Source organism: Diabrotica virgifera, chromosome 9, assembly GCF_917563875.1.
Source record: "Diabrotica virgifera virgifera chromosome 9, PGI_DIABVI_V3a".
Taxonomy (NCBI): Eukaryota; Metazoa; Arthropoda; class Insecta; order Coleoptera; family Chrysomelidae; genus Diabrotica; species Diabrotica virgifera.
The window spans coordinates 15,484,870-15,509,179 of NC_065451.1; the positions used below are offsets into that span (position 1 = coordinate 15,484,870).

A 24,310-nucleotide genomic window follows, 5' to 3' on the forward strand; every position below is an offset into this window, starting at 1 on the left:
CTGCTCTCGTTTTTTTAATTATCGTATTAATAAAGTCATCAATTTGTCTTATACAAAATGCAATACCATTTGATTTCTGTAAAATGTCAAATAAAAGATCAGTAAAAGGAAATATCTCTGCAAAAAATTTAAATCGAAATATTCTTTAAGCGAATGTATGTAATACCTAAGCACCCCTTAGCAGCAGTAACAGTCGGAGCATCTCACTTTCGGGAAGGCGATACGACGAGCGCTTCCATGGCATACCAAAATTCGCGCGACTAGTGGCTGCGGTCATTGAACCCTGACCAATTTTAAAAGGGACAACTGCATGACAAGCGGCGATTTTGAGATGCGCTTCTGCCAGGAGTGGACCAAATAGTTGAATTGTGTGCATATTGAGTTCGTTCGTACGCGATTAATTTTTAATATTTTTCAATGTCTATTGGCTAGGTAATATGTAGATTATTTGGATTAGGGAAAAATTTTTATTATTAAATATTCATTAATAATATATTTTCTTATATCGACGAATAAATAGGGAAGCGGCGCTTCCCCCGCTTCCATGGACCGCACGCCTCTGAGCAACACCTTGTATCGACAATATTATAAACTGTTTGAACCAATGTAGGTTCATATTAATAGCAATATGATCTCGATTATAATCTGGTATTTATATGTTTTTGTTGTCTGTAGGTTGCCGTACAAACAGTACAAACTCAGCCAATGAACTTGCACCTTCCTTCGAACTACCCCCCACAACCCCTCTCGCCGGACAGCCTGGCCGCCAGGAAAAGAAGGTGGTCGGCTCCCGATCAAATATGTGATGAAGAAGAACAAAATAGTGCAAGAAGACACCGAATCGGATGATTTTTGTACAGTGACTATATAGTAATTGTGAATAAGACTTCTTAACTAATTAAATTTTTGTAGGAATATTGCTCTAAGAAAGTTTAAATGTTGCTTCTTGAAATTGATATTACTTATTGTTGCCTTCTAGGCCGGTACTCCTACTCGGTTGCGATCAAACATTACTAGAGATGGGTTGTGATTTTGGAGTCTGTGATTTTGGAACCGTGACATATTTTCACCGAGTCAGTTATCTAGCTACAATTTGTAAAAACATTACGCAGACTAATCTGCACTATGCAGTCCACCCTATATAGTGATGACCGTGCTAATAACCGGCAGAATAACGCAAAAGATGGAAAACATATTAAGTTGTGAGATAAAAAGAAATTAACCTAGTGAAGGTGGGAAATATAGCGACAAACCCTATAAATTTATATTATATTTATTGTTCCCACCTTTAGACGTATCGGACGAGTTTGGCAACTGCCACTGTGACAGTGGCAGCTTTTGTTGACATACTCCTCTGATACTTCTAAAGATGGGAAACAATAAATAGAATGTAAATTTATAGGTTTTTATCGTTAAATTTCCCACCTCCACTAGTTTCATTTCTTTTTATCTCACAACTTAATATATTACGTTTTACATTTTTTACGTTATTTTGCCGGTTATTAGCGCGTTCATCACTGCATGGACCAGTCAAGTTAGCAAAAAGTAAGCCTTTTTTCGTCATAACTGTATTAGGCCTGGATCCAGCGACCAAAAAAAAAGTTTATTAATAGTCCAACAGGTAGAATATGTCAAATGACAGGAATTATGCTGGTGGTAAATAACATTCTGATTTTTGCATGAGAGTTTAATGAAAGGGTAACAAATCAATTGGAAGTTCTGTCCGACAAAATACTTGGAACGTTTTCGTAATCTGACGTTCCAAATTTTTAAACTGTTCCACAATTAAAACTTCCCCTGTTCCCGTACATCAAAGTTTGTCCGACTAGACACCGTTAAGCTATTAATAAACTATCACCATGATATTAATTAACTTTTTTATAATTACTTTTTTTTTGATAATTTGACTGAATGGATCTCAATAATCCGGAGATTATTGTCTTCGTTATAATTGTTTCAAAATAAACGGAATAAATAAAATAAAGATGAAATAAAATAAAATTGATAACATGCTCCTCCATACATTTCTTTCAGTAATTGTCTTTATTCACGTGACCTATACCGCTTTGGAAAAGTTAGTTAACATCATCTAGTTTGAAAGTAATATTTCTTTGAACCATATCGTCCCTTAGCTTACAACACCGCATAAGTCATTTTTACCAACTTTACAGAAGACGAAAAAAACTACTTTTTGAAACACGGCCTAAGTTAAAAAAATACCGTTAGTAAACACCGCTTAAGTTATTTTTTCTACAACCGTGTTAAAAATGCAATTTGTAGCACTCCATACGAGCGTTAAAAATGCTACTTTAAGGCACTAGTGCTTTAAAAAAATTTTAAGGCACTGCAGTTCGTATTGACCGTATAGACAATTTTGATGTAATGTCAAAAAAATATAAAAATGGAATGTCAGTCAAGTTCAAGTAAAAGTTTTTGTAGATATTGTCCTGTAATTACGTTTGTAGAAAAAATATTGTATGATATGCGTGTTAAAAAGTACATTTTTAAGGCACTCGTGTGAATTGCAAACTGCAAACTTTCACATGCGTGCCTTAAACGTGTACTTTTAACACTTATATCATAAATAACTATTATTATCATTTCTTTCTATATTAATACGCGTAAATTAATAAACATTACTTTATTATATAGCTTACCTCTTAATCTTCTATAAAAACTTCTTGGATACTGTCTAGACTTTTCAGCAGTAAAACTCACGTACAAACATATTTATAATCACAGAGCGACTTGTGCGGTGTTGACCATGATACAGGTGTTGACGACTTGCGCGGTGTCACTACTTTTTGAATTACGGCATCTTCTTCTTCTTCAGGTGCCATCTCCGCTACGGAGGTTGGCAATCATCATAGCTATTTTAATTTTTGAGGCAGTAGCTCTAAATAGTTGTTTTGAGCTGCATCCAAACCATTCTCTCAGGTTCTTCAGCCATGAAATTCGTCTTCTGCCGATGCTTCTTCTGCCATCTATCTTTCCCTGCATTATGAGTCGCAGGATGCCATACTTCTCGCCCCGCATCACATGTCCGAGGTACTGTAGTTTTCTTTCTTTAATTGTCAGTTCAACTTCCTTCTCTTTACCTATTCTTCTCAGTACTTCATTGTTCGTAACTCTATCTACCCAGGAAACCCTCATAATTCTTCTATACTCATAATTCGGCATCTGATTGACTGAAATCTAAATCATGTGACAAATGGTTAGATGCGCAATGAGCAGACCTTTCCAACGGTATGTATATGTCAAAACCGTTAATTTTCATCTTGAGCGGTGTTGTAAGCTAAGGGACGCTAAGGGATGCTAAAAAGACGCTTAGAAACGGAATATACCCACTAATTTTTCTTTGTATTTCTAATGCACTAAACCTTTTTTACTCAACTCATGTTTTAAATTTAAGCAAAGATTTCTACGCGCCGCGCGCTTGTTTCGCCGCAACCGTTATACACACTTAGCGGTAGACTACTCGAAAGGCATATTTAAAATATCTGGGTCTATGTTTTCAGTGAGATAGAAACCATCTATCGTTATCAAAATATTCTATTTTTGAAGAATTCCAATTCATTTAAGTAGTTTTTTTTAGAAAAATATTCCAAAAATAACTAAGACATTTTTTCAACAAAAAAAAATGCAAATTACTCAAAGCGGGAAGCATTTTTCCAAAAATTACCAAGAGAGAAAAAGTGTTTAGTTCGATGACAAGCGATTCGGTGAAATTGTTTTTATAAGTTATTTATTAATAACAATTACAGGCCTACTTGAAAAAATAAAAAAAATACATTTGAATTTTCAAAAATATATAGAATCGAATACAAAATGTTTGATGCATTGGAAATGCAAAAAAAATAGTCGGTATTTGCTCTGCTTAGGGGGGTAAACAGTTCACCTATATCGATAAGCTATGTATAACATTTAAACAAGTTGGCTCCCATGTGAATCACCGGTGATACAGCAGCTTCAGTCGCTTTTATGCCGGCATAAATTTTCATAGACTTAAGAAACCAAGAAAGTTGATCACCGGTGATACATAATATATGTATCACTGGTGATCACCATATTATAGTTTCACAACGCAGAATCATTGGTAGCCAACGGGTTTGTAATCAATTTATCATTCTGCGTAATTCTTTTACATATCTGTACCATTTGATCAGATGATGTTATGCCCATTTTTACTACTTTATAGGAGAGACAAAAAACCGTTTATGGGAGTTTGTGTTTAAGGTTTTACCTATGAATTAGCAATTTTCAGAATAAATAGATATATGAATCTATGGGATATGTTACAATTTATTTTACGGACTCGAAAAAGCAGAACAAGAGTTTAAAAATAAAAAAGAAATTTGAAAAAATTGCAAGTTATCATGTTTTGACCAAATGATTATTGTTAAAAATATCACTTATTATCTTCCTATTCTGGAATTATTTGACGTTTTTGTGGAATTTCTTCTTCCTCTTCTTCTTTATGTCATCTTTATGTCTTTACTATGTCTTCATCTGCAATGAAGGTTGGTAATCATCACTGCTATTCTAACTTTTGACACTACAGCCCGAAATATTTCAGTTGAGCTGCATACAAACCAAGATATATTTCTTCTACCTATGCTGCGCCTTCCTTGAATGTTTCCCTGCATTATTAATTTTAAGAATTCATAACTGTCACCACGTGTTATATGATCTAAATATTGTGGTTTTCTTATTTTGGTGGAATCCAGTATCTCCCTGTTGTGCTGTATTTTTCTTAGTACTGTTCATTGGTTATTCTGTCTGCCCAGGAGATTCTCAACATTCTTCGATATGTCCACATTTCAAATGGTTCCAATCTATTGAGACATTTTTTAATAAGAGTCCATGTCTCCACAACATACACAAGAATAGAAAATGCATAACACTTTATTACTCGTTTTCTAAGATTTAGGCTGAGGTCTCTACTACAAAATATGTGTTTCATATTATTGAATGCACTTAATAATGAATTAATACAACTTAATTCCACAAAAATACTAATTTATGACTTATGCAAAAGTGACTTGTACTAACACTTAACACTATTTGACCACAATCATTGTGTGATAACAATACTTGATAATCTGATCACGCATAAACAAAAAAATGTGCATTTATCATTGAACAACCAATGCTTCCAATCAAATTATATCCGTCGTGCATTCAGCAGGCTCTGACTAAACGAAAACGAATGTTGTTTTAATTATTTTTGCACAATCAACACAAAATGACCAAATATGCAGTTAGCACCGTCTGACCAAATGGTACAGATATTTAATATGCTCCTACTAAGCATTGAACCCCACAATGTTAAAACGTTGGACAAAAATGAAAATATAGTCAAATTTTTAAATTAGATAATCAATTAGATAAGTAAAGAAAAAAAATACAATTGACGTAATCGGTGAAACTGCAGTGACAAATTATCACGGTTCACAACCAAAATGACAGACTACAAGACATAAATAAAACAGTTTTTATTTTCAAATTGATGTAATGGTTAGGATAAAGAATTTGTATTTGTGGTATTGTTCATGAAAAACTTTATGCATAGGAGTATTGGTCTACTATTTTTGATGGAGCAACTAATGCAGAAGGTGAGATTGTTTAAGTCGTACTACTGTATATTGAATGATACTTTCTATACAATTTTTTGTATCTAAAATTATTGAAAATAATATTTTTGTAAAGCCGTAAATGGTTTTTAAATTATGAGAGGAGTTCTTTAGAAGTAACAGCTGGAATGTTGGATGGATTATTCATCTGAAGTATTTGATTCTTCAAAGTATTTGTAGACATGCAATAGTTGTCATGATATGTAATGAGGCTTTTTGTTACTTGTCTACACCAGTGGTTCCCAAAGTGTGGGTTGTAACCGAAATTCTGTAACTGACTCATATATGGCACAAGTAAAACTATTTTTCTCAGTTAAACAATACCAAGTAGTCGCCAACTAATTTTTTGTCAAAAGGGGTCCACGATCTAAGAATGATTGGGAACCACTGGTCCACACGTTAATTAGCTATGGTGTTAGTTTTATTTGCTTTCAGTAACCACCTCTCATACATTTAAGATCATTTATGAATCTCTTATTGTAAATTTGTATATAATCATCTGACTGGTTGTGTTGCTCCATCTCAGTGAATTTCAAAATACGCTCTAATCATTGGTGCAGATAGAAAAAACGTTGAAAAGATAGTATAGATTTATTTTTCATGACAATACAAAAATACACTCACCGGCAAAATTAACCGCCTACCTTGTATTTCTTTCAGTTTGCAGAAATTGTCAACCTTGGACCACATTTTATGAGAGATACGGTAGAAACTACCTATTGCCGTACCGGTCCGAAATAAGAATGAGGTAACTGTAAATTTTGTCAATTCCTGTTTATTGCGTAATTAACTTCTAAAATACTGTATACAGATGATACAAAAGCGACAGAACTGTAACTATGTGCTAAGCCACCACAGGGTAGTTGCGTCGTTTTTGAAATACGCACGATTTTAGACCTTGTTTCAGATGAAGAATGACGCAACTGTAAATAGGGTTGAAAATGGGGAGACTAAATTACGATAATGAAATTTGGAACAATAGGGATGAAAATAAGAGCCATCGCTGTGAGAAGAAACGGCATAATAAATATTTAAAAGTAGTTTTTTTGTACAGAAAAATTTTCAGATCAAGAATGACGCAACTGTAGATGGGGTTGAAAATGGGGGGATTAAATTGACATAATGAAATTCGGACCAATGGGGATGAAACTAAAAGCCATCATTGTAACAATAAACGCCATACCGATGCTCCTGGACGATTACTCTTCATTGAAGACAAGGAGTGGGAAGAGTGCAGGGAAATCATAAAAGAAACAGCTAAAGAAGTATTAGGCATAGAAAGTAAAGAAAGAAGAACAAGAATGACTGGTTTGACGAAGAATGTCAGATTATAACAGACAGAAAAAACAGAGCATATTTACTGATGCAACAGGGGCACAGAACCCGACAAGCAGAGGAAGAATATAAACAGCTACGCAAAGAGGAAAAAAAACTCACCGAAGAAAAAAGAGAGAATATATGAACAAAGAACTGCAAGAACTAAGTAGATCAACAGAGACAAGAAAATTTTATCAGAAACTGAACAAAAGCAGAAAAGACTTCAAACCGAGAACAACGATGTGTAGAGATAAGGAAGGTAATATATTGACAGAACAGCAAGAGATACTAAGAAGATGGACAGAACATTTTGCGGAAAAACTTGAAGGAGATGGGAGTGAGACGAACCCTGATATACCATTAGACCAAGCAGACAACAGAGAAAAGAGTCCACCAACAATAGCCTAGATTAGAACAGCAGTAGACAAATTAAAGAACAATAAATCACCGGGATCGGATCAAGTAGCATCGGAATTACTGAAGGAAGGAGGAGACGCACTACAGAAAACAATACATGAGTTGATAACAAAGATATGGTCAAATAAACAGCTACCAGCGGAGTGCAATAGCGGTATTATTGTACCATTACATAAAAAAGCAAATCAGTTAGAATGTGGAAACTACCGTGGAATCACGCTGCTGAATGCAGCATACAAAATAATGTCCAACGTCATTTATGAAAGACTTAGACCACACGCTGAAAAAATAGTTGGCAGGTACCAAAGTGGCTTCTGTAGACAGAAGTCGCTTCATCGCCTAGAAGAGGCGAATATTTATTGCCAATAAAAGTTACCATGGCTTAATTCGGCAACCAAGATCAGATAACGTAACAAGAAAAACACAATGCCAAATATACAAAACCTTAATAGGACCGGTACTCACATACGGCTCAGAAACCTGGACACTCACTAAAAGAGAGGAAACATTGCTAGCCACCTTTGAAAGAAAAATCTTGCGACACATATATAAGGGCACAAAAGAAAACGGTATTTGGCGAAGAAGGTACAACTTTGAACTATACAAAATATACCAGGATCCGGATATCATCACATTAATTAAAATAGGACGGCTGCGTTGGATGGGACATGAAGAAAGAATGGAAGAAGGCGAAATACCAAACAAAATATTCAAACAGATGCCAGTAGGAAAAAGAACAAGGGGAAGACCAAAGCTGAGATATTTAGAACAAATAGAAAATGATATATTAACCTTAAAGATAAAAAACTGGAGAAAAAAGCATGAAACAGATCAGAATGGAGAAGAATCCTGGAACAGGCCAAGACCCAGAAAGGTTGTCGAGCCAGTGACGATGATGATGATGATAGGGATGTAAATCAGAGCCATCGCTGTGAGAATAAACGGCATAATAAATATTTAAAAGTAGTTTTTTTGTACAGAAAAATTTTCAGATCAAGAATGACGCAACTGTAGATGGGGTTGAAAATGGGGGGATTAAATTGACATAATGAAATTCGAACCAATGGGGATGAAACTAAAAGCCATCATTGTAACAATAAACGCCATACCGATGCTCCTGGAAGATTACTCCTTATTTAATCCCTATTTGAAATATTTAAAAATCGTTTTTTTGCTCTCCTGAGAAATTTGGCTTTTTGCAGTTACGTCATTTTTATTCCGGACCGGCACTATGAGGAAAAGAAATATTTTTTTTTCAATTATTTTATTGTTTTCTTTTCCTCAAACGTAGTTTTCACCGTATCTTTCATATAATGTGGTCCAAGATTGTCAATTTCTACAAATTGAAAGAAATACAAGGTGGACGGTTATTTGTGTCGGTGAGTGTAGCATAAAATTACATCAGCAACTGTTAAAACATACGTAAAAATGTGAGAACTGGAGTATTATTAAGAGTGATATAGTTAATATGACATGAACAATACTGATGAAGGTTTTGTTATACCTGTTTAACAATGGAAACATGACGGATGATACCGTCAATGGAAATATGACGGATGATACCGTCGTTATCGATCTCAAAGAGAATCGTGTGATATAGGACTGCTTTTAATGTTCACAAAGATCTGTTTTTTATTTACTACGATTGTTAATTTCCAATACATTATAATGCACGAACTGATCCTAACTTCCCTACATCGGAGATCCATTTTAATTTTCGGTATAATTATTTCTAAATGACAGGCTGACTCGTCTGAAGTAACAAAATGAAACTTTTCCAACACTAAAATCATTCAGAATAAATAAACTGTCCTAATAAAACATGTACCTTATAGCTTCTCCTATGACAGAGCTAATGCTAACGTTAGTCCTAAATAACGTGGTTAAACGATACACATTTGGCGCCCAACGTGGGACCAATTTATCTTCATTAACTTGTAAAATCAGAGTTTCCAAAAAATATGACGTTCTGTTATGTAGTGATGAAATTTTTCTTATGAAAACTGGATATAGGTACTCAATTACACTGGTGTGATCGGTACTCACCAGAAGGACCGCAGACGTTCGGATACAATTAGCGTCTCTTTGCAAAGACGATGAAATCGACTTTGCTAAGTAACAAGACACTTACTCAACACACACACTACACATTACACTAGGTACCTGATTGGAAAAATCACTGTACCATGCCAATGGCCATTAGTTGTCGAGGCATTAAACTAAATAAAAAAAATTACACTTGTCAACGTGAACTTTAAGTTTGAGTTCGGTACCTCTGATTTTAATTATATATTACTTGCCTAACTAAAGAAAGAAAAAATATTTTTATCTAAGTTTGCTTTAGTACTTACCAGAACGAAATTTCAAATTTTATGAAAACACTCGTGTTTTTTAATTTAAATTATAAATTATTTTTATAAGTAAACAAATTTTTAATTGTATATTTTTATTAATTTTAATTATAAAAGACGGCAGATATAAAACCCATAAATAAAAAAAAACAATACAAATAAAACTTTAAAACATGAACAATTTTGGTATTTATTTTGTGTAAACAAGGACTGAGCCAGAATGAAGAGCTGTTTTAAGCTTCTTGTAGAGTTGTCAAACAAAATTTTTTGGCTTCCACTTTAATGAATTCGCCACAAATATAGCAAAAACAGTCCACGTCATTCTTACACTTTTTGGAAGACATTTCTAGGCCTTGCCACAGATAAAATACGTTACTCCACTGCAGTGCTCACGCGTACACTACCATGTTAGTGTGCCACATCTCGCTTCACACCCACAGTCCCCCCTCATCCCTTTCTGGCATCTTAAATACAACGGATCCTCAAAAAATCTGCCAAAACACCGTATATTTATTTTTCATTATCTAAAGGTACAAAAGCAAACTTTATTATTATTTATTGAGTTTCTGCTTAATTTTAGATGTATATAAACAGAAAATATTTACTGAATAACAGACTAAAAAAAAAAAAATTTGTTGACCAGTGTTATTTTATTCGCTCTTATATCTTCCAAATGGTCGGGGATGTGTGACCCGATAAATCCAGCGCGCAACGAAAAGAAGTGGCAGGGAACTTCCAAGATAAAATGATTAATCATGAAAGGCGGTAAACTTTTTTGTAAGATATCCAACGAGGAAATTAACAAATAACGTAACAAAAGAGCCAAAAGATGTTCAGTCTGCGTTTACTCTGATCAAAAGTTTTTTGTCACTTCAGACACAGATCAGCCTGTCAAGTTATCGCATCATTTTTGACAGTTGTTACTTGGATGTAGGGACCCTTAAACGTTATGTAGAGCTAGAGTTTGTTACTTATAAAATTTAGGCTATTCTGGAAAGATTGTTTCTTAAGATGGTTGACAAGTTAATTGTATATTGTTTTGCTTGATGCAATGTTTATAATTTCCATGTGAATTCTTGGCTGTGATCCAGTAAAGTATATGTGGAATGTGGTTACTTCCCTCCATGTCTTAGTGCTTAAGATCTATATTAAAGTTGAAATGTGCTTAAGAACTCATTCTGCGCTTACCACTCAAGGTACAAAAGGCAAAAAGGACAACTAGAGTTTATTGTTGACATTTAATAATTTAAGAGACCTATATCATGGGTGTACGAACAAACAACCCCTGGACAAATAATCCCGGACAAAATATCCCCACAAAAAATTCTGACCAAAAAATCCCCAAGAAATATTTGCTGCCATAATAGTTCTCAAAAGTTTTCCCGTGAACGCAATCAACGCAAATGTTTTTCAGCCTCAGCGCATGAGATTAAAGCAATCACCATAAAACCGCTTTACGGCACGAAAATAATGATTAGAAATTAAGATTAAGGCTACGGCTCCACGAGCGAAGTATTGACGCTAGCAGTAGCAGTAAAATGAAGAGTGATAAATGAAACCAACAGCGATAATACTGGGCGGTTCCACGATGCTGTAAACTGTCGCTCAAGATCGGTAAAAACGCGTCGTCAAGGTCATGTCGCAGATGGATAGGTCCAGACCTATTTTTACAGTAATTTACAGGGGCGGAGGTAAATTGAGTCCCATAAGTATATCTAAATTAAGAAGGGTCAAAATATTTAGATGGTCGAATGAATCCCGGGCATCGTAATCCTTCTAATTACCTTTTAATAGCTTTTAATTCGTAAGTATTTTATTGGTTATGCATTTATGATAATCAAATATAAAATGTAATACAAACAGTGCGTTGGAATAAGTGTTACCCCCCTTATTAACTTATTTATTTTGAGCACATAAGCAAAACGCTGGGATAGGTCGATTTTTAAAATAATCATAGTATATTATAGCATCAATGTTTCGAACTTTACGCGATCCCTTTTCAGGTGACAGGCATAACTTTGATTTTTTTAAATGGGAAAGTACATCATGTGACACCTCATTTAATAGCTTTTGAAATACTGATTACAAAAATGGATAATACTTTAATCCTATTTGAGACCGTAGGCGCAAAATTTCGATCGAAGTCTTTTTAAACGCATTAATTTTTTTCAAATCCTGAGAAAACCAATATGTATTTTTGAAAAATTTAAACACAGAATGAAAGATAACATTAATACGGAGGGCTGAAAAGTCCTTAGAATAAACAATAAGTTTCATTTGAATGATATATTTGAAATTAAAAATCAGACTATATTTTCTCTTTTTTTTACCCCTGTGACTTATTTAAATAAACAATATAGAAGTTCTCAGGGGCTTTTGACCCTCGATAATACTGTAATATTTAATTCTGCGTTTAATTTTTTCAAAAATACTTATTAGTCTTCTCAGGATTGGATTCATTAAAAAAAAATGAATGCATTTAAAAAGAATTCGATCGAAATTTTGCACCTACGCTTTCAAAAAGGATTAAAGTATTATACATTTTTGTAATCAGTATTTCAAAAGCTTTTAAATGAGGTGTCACATTATGTACTTTCCCATTTAAAAAAATCAAATGTATGCCTGCCACCTGAAGAGAATTCGCGTAAAGTTCGAAACATTGATGCTATAATATACTATGATTATTTTAAAATTCGACCTGTCCGAACGTTTTGCCTATATGCTAAAAATAGATAAGTTAATAAGGAAGGGTAACACTATAGAGCTCGATCTATCTGTATACGTTACGGTTCGAGTTGATTGCCAAAATGAATTCTGTGAAAGTTGTTCTTAGTGAAAAAGGATAACAATTGATTGTGTTGAATGACTTCAAATATCGTTTTCACAAATCTTTAAAAAATGACGGCATGATGACAAGCGTTGAATTTGTTGTGCGCAGACGAAAGAAAAATGTAAAGCAATTTTAAAAACCCAAGGGGACAACATAGTGACGGAAATTATTATGGATGACCACAATCATTGTGAATTAAACGAAGATGTGCTCAATCGTCAAATGTTAAGTAACTCCTTGAAGCGAAAGACCGTAGAAGGTGTCAGTGGACCTATAAAAATGGGTGATATGAAGTCCCGTCTGCAAAATTAGCATAGACGCCCTTCGGTTTTTTTTAATTAGTACAATATTTTGTTTAACATGTATACAGAAAAAAGCTCATTTTGGAGCCCCTCAAATAGGAGCGCCCGCCTGTAGTGCATCCATCGCAGGCCCGTTATCGCCGACCCTGCATGAAGCCACTACAAACCAAGATACGGCGCTATGCATGTTGTAAATTGTCGTTCTCGTGGAGCCAAGATTTTACAGCTGTGCTGCTGCCGTAATTTTACCGCTACTGCTAGCGTCAATTTCTCGCCCGTGGAGCCGTAGCCTTAGCATGAATTGTAATTTCAATTACCAAATTGCGAATTCCAATTTCCTATTCCAACTGGTTTTCCCCAGTACCGATTCATGCCGAAAACTTTTTTAAATTTTACATGACAAAAGAGTATGAGTTTTTTCAAAAATCGTGGAAAATATGGAGCATGAGGTAAGCCTGTGAGAATCATGTAATTATTTGCTTAAATCTTTGTCTTACTCTGTTTTGAATAACTGTTCAAAACATTGCCTATTCGTATTAATTGCTTATCATTATTTTCGTGCGAAAAGCGGTTTTAATGCCGATTGCGGTACTCTCAAGCACTGAAAAACATTTACGTCACAGGAAAAATTTTGAGAACTATTCGACAGCAAATATTTCTTGGGGACTTTTTGTCCGGAATTTTTTGTGGGGATATTTTGTCCAAAAATATTTGTGTGGATTATTTGCCCGGAACTTTTTGTGGGTATTTTTTGTCCAGAAATAATTTGTGAGGATTTTTTTGTCCGGGATTATTTGTCCTAGGTGTTTATGTAACAAGTTCGAAAAAATCTTTTTTGTATAAAGTTTATGGTATATAAGGTTCAACATATTATAAATTCAAAATAGTGGATTTCTTGAAACTGTCCCAAAATTGATGGCGACCATGATTTTGTACTAAAGAATTATCTGAAACATAACATTCACAAAAGTAGGTATACTAGTAACTGTAGTGTGAACAAAAAAAAAACAAGGTCTATAAAGAAATAACTAAATAACGGCAGTATAAAGAAAAAAAATTCGCAAAAATTTTTGGCAGTTTGACAACCAAACAAGGCAGAAAAAATTAAAATTATAGCATTATTTTAGTTTATGCAATAGGTACTCAAATGTGTGAGTACCTATTACATGTGTGAGTGGGTAAATGTTTAAAAGGATCCATCAAATAGTTTTTAAGACGTTGGTATAATCCTTTAAGTTATTTTTCGATAAGATAACCTTTAAATACGTTTTTCTCAAAATCACTTTTTACATACGGCGACCACGATTGTTCAAAAACTATTTGACTTTTGACCAATTTGTCACTGAATTGTATCTGTGCATGAACTAAAATAGCGCTATAATTTTAATTTTTTCTACTTTTTTTCGTTTGTCAAACTGCCAAAAAGTGCAAAAAATCTAAAATGCTGCAATGCAGTCATTTCTTTAAAGAACTTGTTTTTTATTTTTTGGTTCATACTACTATAGGTTCATACTACTATAGTTACTGTGAAAAAAACGTTAACAAAGAGAAATCTTTGTGAATTTTATGTTTCGAGATACTTTCTTAGTACAAAATCATGGTCGCCGTTAATTTTGGGACAGCCACACCATTTTGAATTTATAAGATGTTTAATAAAATAAGTTTTTTGTTGTCATTTAAAGAGTGCATTTATTATAGAACCAAAAATATATTATGGAACCTTATATAGATACCAAAAAAGTCACACAATAAGTTTTAAATAAATAGCTTTTTTTAAGTTAATTAAAAAAAATTATAGAGTGCAATAAACATAATATAATATATTTATTACTGAACAAGATGAAGAATTAGTAGTTAAAAATTGCTCAGCAGTATTAATATAAATAAATATTTAAAAAAACTAAGTACGTACTATTATGTGTTCTAAATTGTGTACGTACTATTATGTGTACTATTATACGTACTATTATGTTTACTATTATGTGTTGTAAATGGCTATTTATTTTTCTGAAATGTAAGTATTTTAACTTGTTCGATGTCCATACCGTAAACAGACCTCAACTATTGATTAAAAACTACCCAAAACTGTTTAGGTAGTTCTTAATCAATGCCTCAACTGAGGTGCCCATTCTGTAACGGTTCATTTAGTAAGGCAATACCACCGCCGACACTCGTGCGTCATCGGTAAAATCGATGAAACCCTCGTGCCGACACACTTTCGGCGTGGGTACTGACCGAGTTAAATGAAAAACTTCATAATTTTGTAGTACAGAGGAACAATATTGTCCAAAAAATGGACTAAACAAAAAGTTATTATTTGTATTTAAGATTATTTTTTATTTTTCCTTTAAAAAATTTCAAAATGAATTTAAAAAAATCAAATACTGTGAATATTCAAAAAAGAAACAGCAAACAAGTTTTTTTAAGTCGTAACAATATAGTCAATACAAAAAACTAAGAACAAAATACCAAAAATACTGCTGTTAAATTTTAAATTTTAATTTTTCATTTAAAATTTATTAATGCACATGACAATGTATACTTTAGTATCCTTTTGCCCAACTATTTCCCAAAGCAATGTTTTAAACCCTTACTGTGTCTTTTATCATTATGTATATCATTGTCACGTTATCATGCCAAACTTAAAATCGATATTAAATAAAAAGAAACCTGTAAGGCACTCGATGGCCTGTGCTATAATATGTAGAAGGGGGTAGCTATTGTTTTCGCGCACCTTTTTGCATTGAGTTTACAATAATGATTTTCTTGTATACAGTGCTTTTTGTTTATTTCACGAGAACTATTACAAAATATAGATATGGCAACACTGTAACGCTGACATTTAAAGAAATAACAAAGAAGTGTACACTGCCACAATGTTGTTTATATTAAGAAATTAAACAGGTCATTTACTATTTCTAGATCTGTCATATGTGTGCTATTAGACATTAACATATCCTGAGAATACTGCTTGTCTCGTTTATTTTCAACTCGGTCACTTTTTCATTCAGTATAAAAAAGTGATGGTTTTTGGAACATGTATCAACGAATATATACTTTACGTCTATATTCTTTGCATGTATCTTCATTATCAAGCATACTCTTATAACCACGTACACATTCAGAACCACGTACACATTCAGCTTACGTACCTAGCAAAAACTATGAAAGAATAGCTACCTCTCTCTATCTCTAATCGCTACTGTCCATGGGGATAGTTGGCTAAATCAAATGTCAAAACGGCAACAGATGTATGTTTTCAAAAACTGATAGTATCTAAAAAGTATTTATTAAAATCAGCTAAGTACTTTCGGCATAGCAAATGCCATCATCAGAGCTCCCTCTTATAGGTAAGACGAAGCTCTGTACTCATAAGACGAAACTCTGATGATGGCATTTGCTATACCGAAATTACTTAGGTGATTTTGATACATATTTTTTACACACTATCAGCTTTTGAGAACATACATCTGTTGCCGTTTTGACTTTTATGGGAGTGTGTTCGAGTCATACAGTCTTTTTTTTATAAATCAAATGTGCCCCTCTAGATAAGTTAAATATATATTTATTTTTGTGCAATGTTATTTTAAAAAATTATGTGATAGTAATGTGGAATTTTATTATTAAAAAATGTTTTATCTAAAATGTATAGTTTATAAAAATATTAGTTTTTAAAGCACCCCACCAACATTTTAACAGTTTGGCTCTTTATTAAGAAGTATATAAGGGTCAGAATTATGTTTCAAATGTCTTATGACATCAAATTGCTCAAAATATACCTAGTGTATACTGTAAAAATGAAAATAAAACAAAAAAGCAACACATTATTTGTAGTAAATTTCCACGATTTTTAATAATCTTCTTTTAAGTTCTGCAATAAAATTGTTCTGAAAATTCGTCTTCTTAGTTTTGGTATATCTGTCTGTGTTTGTTTGTGTTTATATAATAGGGCTTTTCAACGATTCTCATTTGTTTCGAGCTTCTGTCATATGTCGTATATTAATATTATTATACACAGATTATACAACATATGACAGAAGCTCGAAACAACTGAGAATCGTTGAAAAGCCCTATATGCAAGTCAGTGTTTACCACATTCGTCCAAATTGTTGCAAGCTTTATAGTCGAGGCGAAACGGGCGGGTTCGTTGGAAGAAATATTCAAATGAGATTTTTTTGCATAATCACATTCGTGAGACACCCCAGAATAAGGTTCAAGAAGTCGCCCACGCGAAAAGTGGTCCATTTTTTTAAATCAAATTGCAAAAATTAATATTTTCGGCCCGGAATTTTTTTTAGATTTTTCGGACCATTCTGGAGAGAATAGGTCTCTTGTAATTTTTCTCTAGAGTTGATCGTGTTCGAGTTATAAGCAATTTAAAATTTGAAAAACGCGAAAATGGCCATTTTTAAGACTTAATAACTCGGTTAATAGTTATTTAAGTCTGTAAAGTTACTCTTTATCGAACAAGTCTGATATGAGCCGAGCGAGCGCAGCGAGCAAGGCGAATAACAGACGAGTTCGATAAAGAATCTTTACTGACGTGGTGCATACAAAATTTTATCGCATTTTATATTGGTTTGAACACTTATGGACTTACAATTTACAATTTAAGAACTTTTTTTTATTTCAAACGTCAATAATAATTTCCTGAGAGTGATGACAGATAACTTTTGCAAGATGGTTGCTTTCGATTTTTAATCGATAGTTATCGTTATCAATATTGAATAATAACTAAACCGGTAAAGTTTTAATTTATTTTATATGAATATATGTAATTGCAAAATATGTACTACATAATTTCACTTTTTAACATAAATTTAATTGATAATATCTCAAATTGTGTACAATATTTTTAAATAATTAAAGTAAATAAATTGTAAGTTACTCAAATAAATAATCGATACCTGCCATCGACCACTTACATTTAATCTCGATTAATCGCGGCAGGTAAAGTAAAATTCTTCTTTCAGTACAATAAAGTGTTTTACTGCCGCAAATGAGGGCTAATGAGTACAATAATGAATGACTTTAGTGACGGTTGGCGATAAAGATTATTATTATGAAAGTCAGAAAGTGACTAAATCAAATTTAAAGCCCCCCCTTCATGATCCTGAAGAAATTTGTCATTAATTTATTACTAAGCTGTTATTTTTAGTTATTAATAATGAGGGGTAAGATCGTATTGACGCGGCGGTAAATGTGAGTGCGAGTGAGATGCACCATTGGACTGCCTGAATGGCATCTCTTTTGCACTCATTATGGACGGATGCCTAATACGTGCATGGCGCTCATTATTTTTTACTTAAAAATATCAGCTTAGTAATCAAATAAAGACAAAAATTTCTTCAGGATCTTGTAGGGGGGCTTCAAACTTTGATTTGGTCACTTTCTGACTTTCATAGTAATAACTTTTAACCGAGTTATTAATTAAGCCTTAAAAATCGCCATTTTTCGTTTTTTTCAATTTTAAAATGCTTTTACCTCGAAAACTATCAACTTTAGAGAAAAATTATAAGATTCCTTTTTTATCCAGAATAGTCCAAAAAACCTAAAAAAAAATCATCGATTACGTCATCACGCCCATCCGTCTGGGCGTGATGACGTAATCGATGAATTTTTTAAATAGAGTAGGGGTTGTGTGATAGCTCATTTGAAAGGTTATTTAATTTTCTATTCAGTAATATAGACATTAACATAATTATTTATAGAGGGTGTACAAAAAAATTTTTTTATTAAATTAATTTAGACAAAAAGAAGAAAAAAGTTGTTTGTATACCCTGTATAAATAATTATGTTAAGGTTTATATTACTGAATAGAGAATTAAATAACCTTTCAAATGAGCAATCACACAACCCCTACTCTCATTTAAAAAACCATCGATTACGTCATCACGCCCAGATGAATGACGTCACTAGTATTATGTATATGCCAAAAAGTCCTAATTTAAAAATAAAAATCGACCTGTCTGAAGATTTCTCTTCAAATTTGCCCATTCTCGAGATCATGAATTTATGCAAACTCAAACGTCCTCATTTGTACTACAGTGTCGCGCCCGCTTGATTATCAATTAAAAAACAAAGGGGTTTTCGATATTGTATTGCAAAAAACTCTTCAGGATTTTATCAATCAATGTTTAAAGAATATCTACCTACCTTGGCAACATTGAAATTTTTAGTTAAATGTCCGATTTAGGGCGAAAAATGGCCGATTTCGCAATTTTCAAAATTTTTAATCGCTTATATAACAAAAACTATTAACCTAAGAGAAAAATCACTAAAGACCTTTTCTGTTTGGAATGATTCAAAAAACCTAAAAAAAACTTTGTTCGATGCAAAAAAGATAATTTTAGGATAACCCCTAATCTTTCCCCTCGTCTGGCAAGGTCTTATGCTGTTCAGAATCGCCTGTCATTGTACACATTTCTTCTAAATGACTTACTCAAACACATACTTAAATTTAAACTTTACAGAAGAAAGTTTATTTTCCCCCTAAACTATGCACTTTTCGATTCACCTGGTAGATACACGTGAGGGCTGATGCCTGCCAGGTCATGGTTTTTAGCCTTGGTGTGCTATGAATTATCACTATTCGCAAAATTAAATTCCAACAGAGGGCGCTCAAAATTTCAAAGATGGACGACAACGCTAGGAAAACAATTCATTTTGTCATTTGAATTCACAGTTCTAAAACGTTAAATTAGAATCATTTACAGGAGTGTTTTGCCAAAGTAACCACTAAGTTTTGCAACTAAGACATCTTATAAGTTAAAGACGACTCAAAATTATGTTTAATCTGTATGCATTCATTCATTAAAATTTGATGCTAACTACTGATTTGTTTTTACCTTTTTTTCATAAAAAAATCTGGCCCCCGATAATCACACAGCGTTCTAAAAATTATTAATCTATCTTAGGATTTCTAATTTTGTTTTTAATTTAATTAATAGGTGCACTACAGTTTATTTTACACCGACAGATAACAATTTTTAATTAAATAAAAACTGGAAACTTGGAAACTAAGTAGGTGAATTTATTTTATAATTATTGTGTTCTGGAAATTAGGAAGTGTTCGGGATATTTTTCATAACAATGTACATTCTATGTACAGAATATATACTACATTTTATTCATTTATTTAATTTTGCAGTCGCTTAAACATTAAAAAATACTACGTTTAATACAAACGTTAAATTGACAAAATGTGTGATTTGGCATTGGTTAATTTAGGTCATTACGTAGAATATAATAGGAATGAATACTGAGGAACACTGCAATAGTTTTTTTAAGTCGAAATTATTGTTAATTACAACATAAACTGACCGCAAATATATACACAAGTTAATGGCAAAGTCAATGTTTTCCTTGAGTTGATGCTTTTCAATTTCGCCACCAGGCGTCGCCCACTTTGCGGTTCCTCGCCAATACAAATGTCTAGCCTTACAGGAAGACCTTTAGTCGGAGGGTTCACTAGCTCTTAGACCCTGTGTTTTTATTTGTCTGACTAAAGTATTCGATATTATTATTCCGGTTATTTACAGCGTTCTTCGCCTTCCGGTTTCCAGCTTCGTCGGTCGTTCCATTGTTATATATTGTAAAAAGACTTTCTTCTTTTCTTCAAATTTCATCTTCACTTCCTCGGTAAACCATGGGGTTCTCTTTTTTGGTATGTTAGTATTCGTTACTTTCTTGTCTCCAAGTGATTCTGTTGCTGCGTAAATTATGAAGGTTAACTAGGTAGGTCCTAGCTGTATTTATACCTAATTTCACTTAAAAACGTTGTCTATTTTTGCTTTATTTTGTGTATACCTAGCGTATATTAGATGCAAGTACAGAAGTTGGCGCGATAATATTTTGACAAGACATCTCGTAACGCGAACCGTTACTGTTCGTAACGGCACAATTCGTAACGTAATAATTCGTAACGTCAAAATATAATTAGGAATTCTGTTTATTTTTGATATCATGGAAACTAAATTTTATTACAGTTTCAATTGAAATTACGTTTATCAATTTAACGAACCAGGGCCTCGATTTTTGACCCTTCGCTTCATTATCGAAGGTATTCGCTTCGTATCTGATTAGTATACGTAGCGAACACGTTCGATAACGAAGTGAAGGGTAAAAAATCGAGGCCCAGCTTCAGGATAAACATTTTTAACGTATTTCAGATTTCGTGGAGAAATGTATTATTTTTAAATTATGTCACAAAATAAATAAAATCTATTTATGTAAATTGTATTAAATATTATAGCAAATATATTATTATTGTTTTATTTTATTACATAACTGTTTTATTTGTTTCAATATTGTACATCCTTAGTTTTACTAAGTAGGTACTTTAAAATGATAGATGAAGATAAAAGATTTAAAAAAAATTCTCTAGTTTTCATATTAACAAGAGTAATATGCAAAAATAATAACGGTGGTCTTAAAAAAGTACCATTACTTTTAGTATACGAATGTATGCATACATTTTTGTATAAATTCAGTAATACTAAATTTGCTAAAGGTACTAGTACACTTTAGAAGACCAAAAATAATCATTTTTTTCAAGAATTTTTTTTCAGAACCTTTATTAAAAATTAACATAAAGCTTATTACATATATATGTAACTCTTAGAGAGTACAAAAAATATATCATTTTTCATTTATGCACTCACACTAATATTATAGCGGGCGCAAAACTCAAGGACTCGAAAAATGATGGCGGACAATTAATCTCAGGATGGGGATATCTGAAACAAAAAAATCGTACGGCATTTGAAAAAGGAAGGTTTCTTACGTGACAATTTACCACAATATATCCAAAAAATAAAAAAGTAATATTTTTTAACCATGAAAAACTGAAGCAACACGGGCGATTTTTTCATAAATTTTTTTTGCGTAATTTTTCACTAACTGTGGTAAATTGTCACGTAAGAAACCTTTCTTTTTCAAATGCCGTACGATTTTTTTGGTTCAGAGATCCCAATCCTAAAGGTTCTTAGAAAAAAAATCTTGAAAAATGCTTATTTTTGGTCTTCTAAAGTGTACTAGTACCTAAAAGAAATTAAATGTTAGCGTTACGAATTATACCGTTACGAATTCTGGCGTTACGCACTGTCGCGTTACGAGTGGTCATGGAACCGATAATATACTTACAGAAAATGCTAAAAGACACACCTTAGTATAAAATATCAATGTAACTGTACAAATTTGTCGTTGTAGAAGAGCGTGTTGCGCCAGATGAGTTTGTTTGGTGAAGACAATGATTTCTGAAGTGCCTTTTTTGTGAGAAGTGTGATGTTCACCTTCCAGAATGTTATTTATATGTGGAGGATATATGAATCAAAATGCTAAATAACAGATTATATGTACAGATATATATTATTTTACAGATTAATGTACAGTGTGCCATGTTGAAATTGTAAAGCCAGATATGGCAGTGCAGTCGAAACCAATAAACTATATATATCTAACTTCTTTGTGTTTTTATTTATCTTTATTTATTTCGTCGAATAACGAATGAAAAAAAGAATGGCCAAAAATAGATCTGTCCATCGGGCTTTTGAAGATCTTAAAAAGGCGTATGACTCGATACCTAGAACCAAGCTGTGAGAAGTAATGGAAGACATCGAAGTTCTGCGAATATTAACAAAAGCAGTAAAAGCACTCTTATCAGATTAATAAAGTAGCTATCAAGACGGTCAATAGAATGTGTAATATCACAGTGTAAATATTACAGTATTATCGAGGGTTGTAAGTCCCTGAGAACTTCTATAATGATTATTTTAATAAGTCACAGGGGTGAAAAAAGAGAAGTCTGATTTTTAATTTCAAATCATTCAAAAGAAACTTTTTGTTTATTCTAAGGGACTATCAGCCCTACGTAATAATGTAGTCTTTCATTCTGCGTTTAAATTTTTTAATAGTTATTTATGATAAAAGTGTTAAAACTACACGTTTAAGGCACGCATGTGAAAGTTTGCAGAATGAGCGAAGTGAGTTCTGCAATTCACATGAGTGCCTTAAAAATGTACTTTTTAACACGCATATCATACAATATTTTTTCTACAAACGTAATTATAGGACAATATGTACAAAAACTTTTTTCTACAACCGTGTTAAAAATGCAATTTTTAGCACTCCATACGAGCGTTAAAAATGCTACTTTAAGGCACTAGTACTTTAAAATTTTTAAGGCATTGCAGTGAATTGGAGAACTCGCTATCGCTCATTCTGCAAACTTTCACATGCGTGCCTTAAAAATGTACTTTTTAACACGCATATCGTACAATATTTTTTCTACAAACGTAATTACAGGACAATATCTACAAAAACTTTTACTTGAACTTGACTGACATTCCATTTTTATATTTTTTTTACATTACATCAAAATTGTCGATACGAATTGCAGTGCCATAAAAATGTTTTAAAGCACTAGTGCTAAATATAGTATAGTATATAGGGTGAGACAGATAACTGGCCTATTAGAAATATCTCGAGAACTAAAGGCAACAGAATCATGAAAATTGGAATAAAGGGGTTTTGAAGGATGATCTATTAAATGAAAATATTTTCATCTCTTTGCAACTTCCGGTTATACCGGAAGTTGCTTATAACTTCGTTTTTTTAAATGGGACACCCTGTATATTTTTACATTTTTGGATTCTCTTCGATGTCTTCTTTCTTAAAATATAAGGTTTTGTAATATTATACAGGGTATTTTAAAAGATAATTACGTTTTTTTTTATTTCGTAGCAACATTCACACCCTGTAGAATTGTAGTAGTTTGACATCTAAAACTCTACTTACGTTCAAATGATTTTTAATATACTCTACTATTGTTAAGAATCATTAGTATAGCTAAATTTTTAATTTTAGTATATAGGGTTGGTCGAAACTCGGAATGAGTATTTTCTGAGTTTTCTTAAATGGAACACCCTGTATTTTTTATTGTAGTGAAATGATATTTTATAGTACTTTTTTATTTCTTAAGCATTCCCTATACCTAACTGCTTTAATTTGTGAGTTATTGGTGATTCAAGCTAAACATTAATTGCAACAAAAAATACGTAAAATTTTATTAGGTTGGCCGTGAAAATACTCAATCCCAAATAATTTTTCAGAAATAAATACATTAAAAATGTTTACCATTTTTATTCGGTTGTAATGCGAAGGCAAACCAATCTTACTTTTTAATTAGAATACGGAGTGCAGTCCAGTTTCTTTAACCGCGATTTTCTGCTCTTATTGGAGCTTCATCAGAAGAAACGTAGGCACTGTTCTCCATACCCCAATCAAATTGCATCGAGAGGTTTTCCCACCCATTGCAACCAAAGTGATGATAATAGGTGGCTAGCGCCATCTGGCAATTGAAAAACGAAGCAAGTTTTCAATCCTAATAGCAAATTAATAATATTTAAAAATATTAAAAATTACTAAAAGATTTTTAAATTGAAAACTTATTGGTACATA

The 24,310-nt window shown here is 32.7% G+C and overlaps 1 protein-coding gene across 6 annotated transcripts in view; it reads left to right on the top strand.

Moving 5' to 3' along the window:
- The window catches only part of LOC126892198 (protein mono-ADP-ribosyltransferase PARP4), a 400,117-nt gene extending 377,806 nt beyond the window's left edge, over positions 1 to 22,311 (top strand). For all 6 annotated transcript variants that reach the window (XM_050661687.1, XM_050661691.1, XM_050661688.1 and 3 more), the window contains exon 6: positions 676 to 22,311. In XM_050661687.1, coding sequence (XP_050517644.1) covers positions 676 to 849 — 174 coding nt within the window. In that variant the 3' untranslated portion in view covers positions 850 to 22,311. The remainder of the gene's footprint in view (positions 1 to 675) is intronic.
- The last annotated feature ends 1,999 nt before the right edge of the window (positions 22,312 to 24,310 follow it).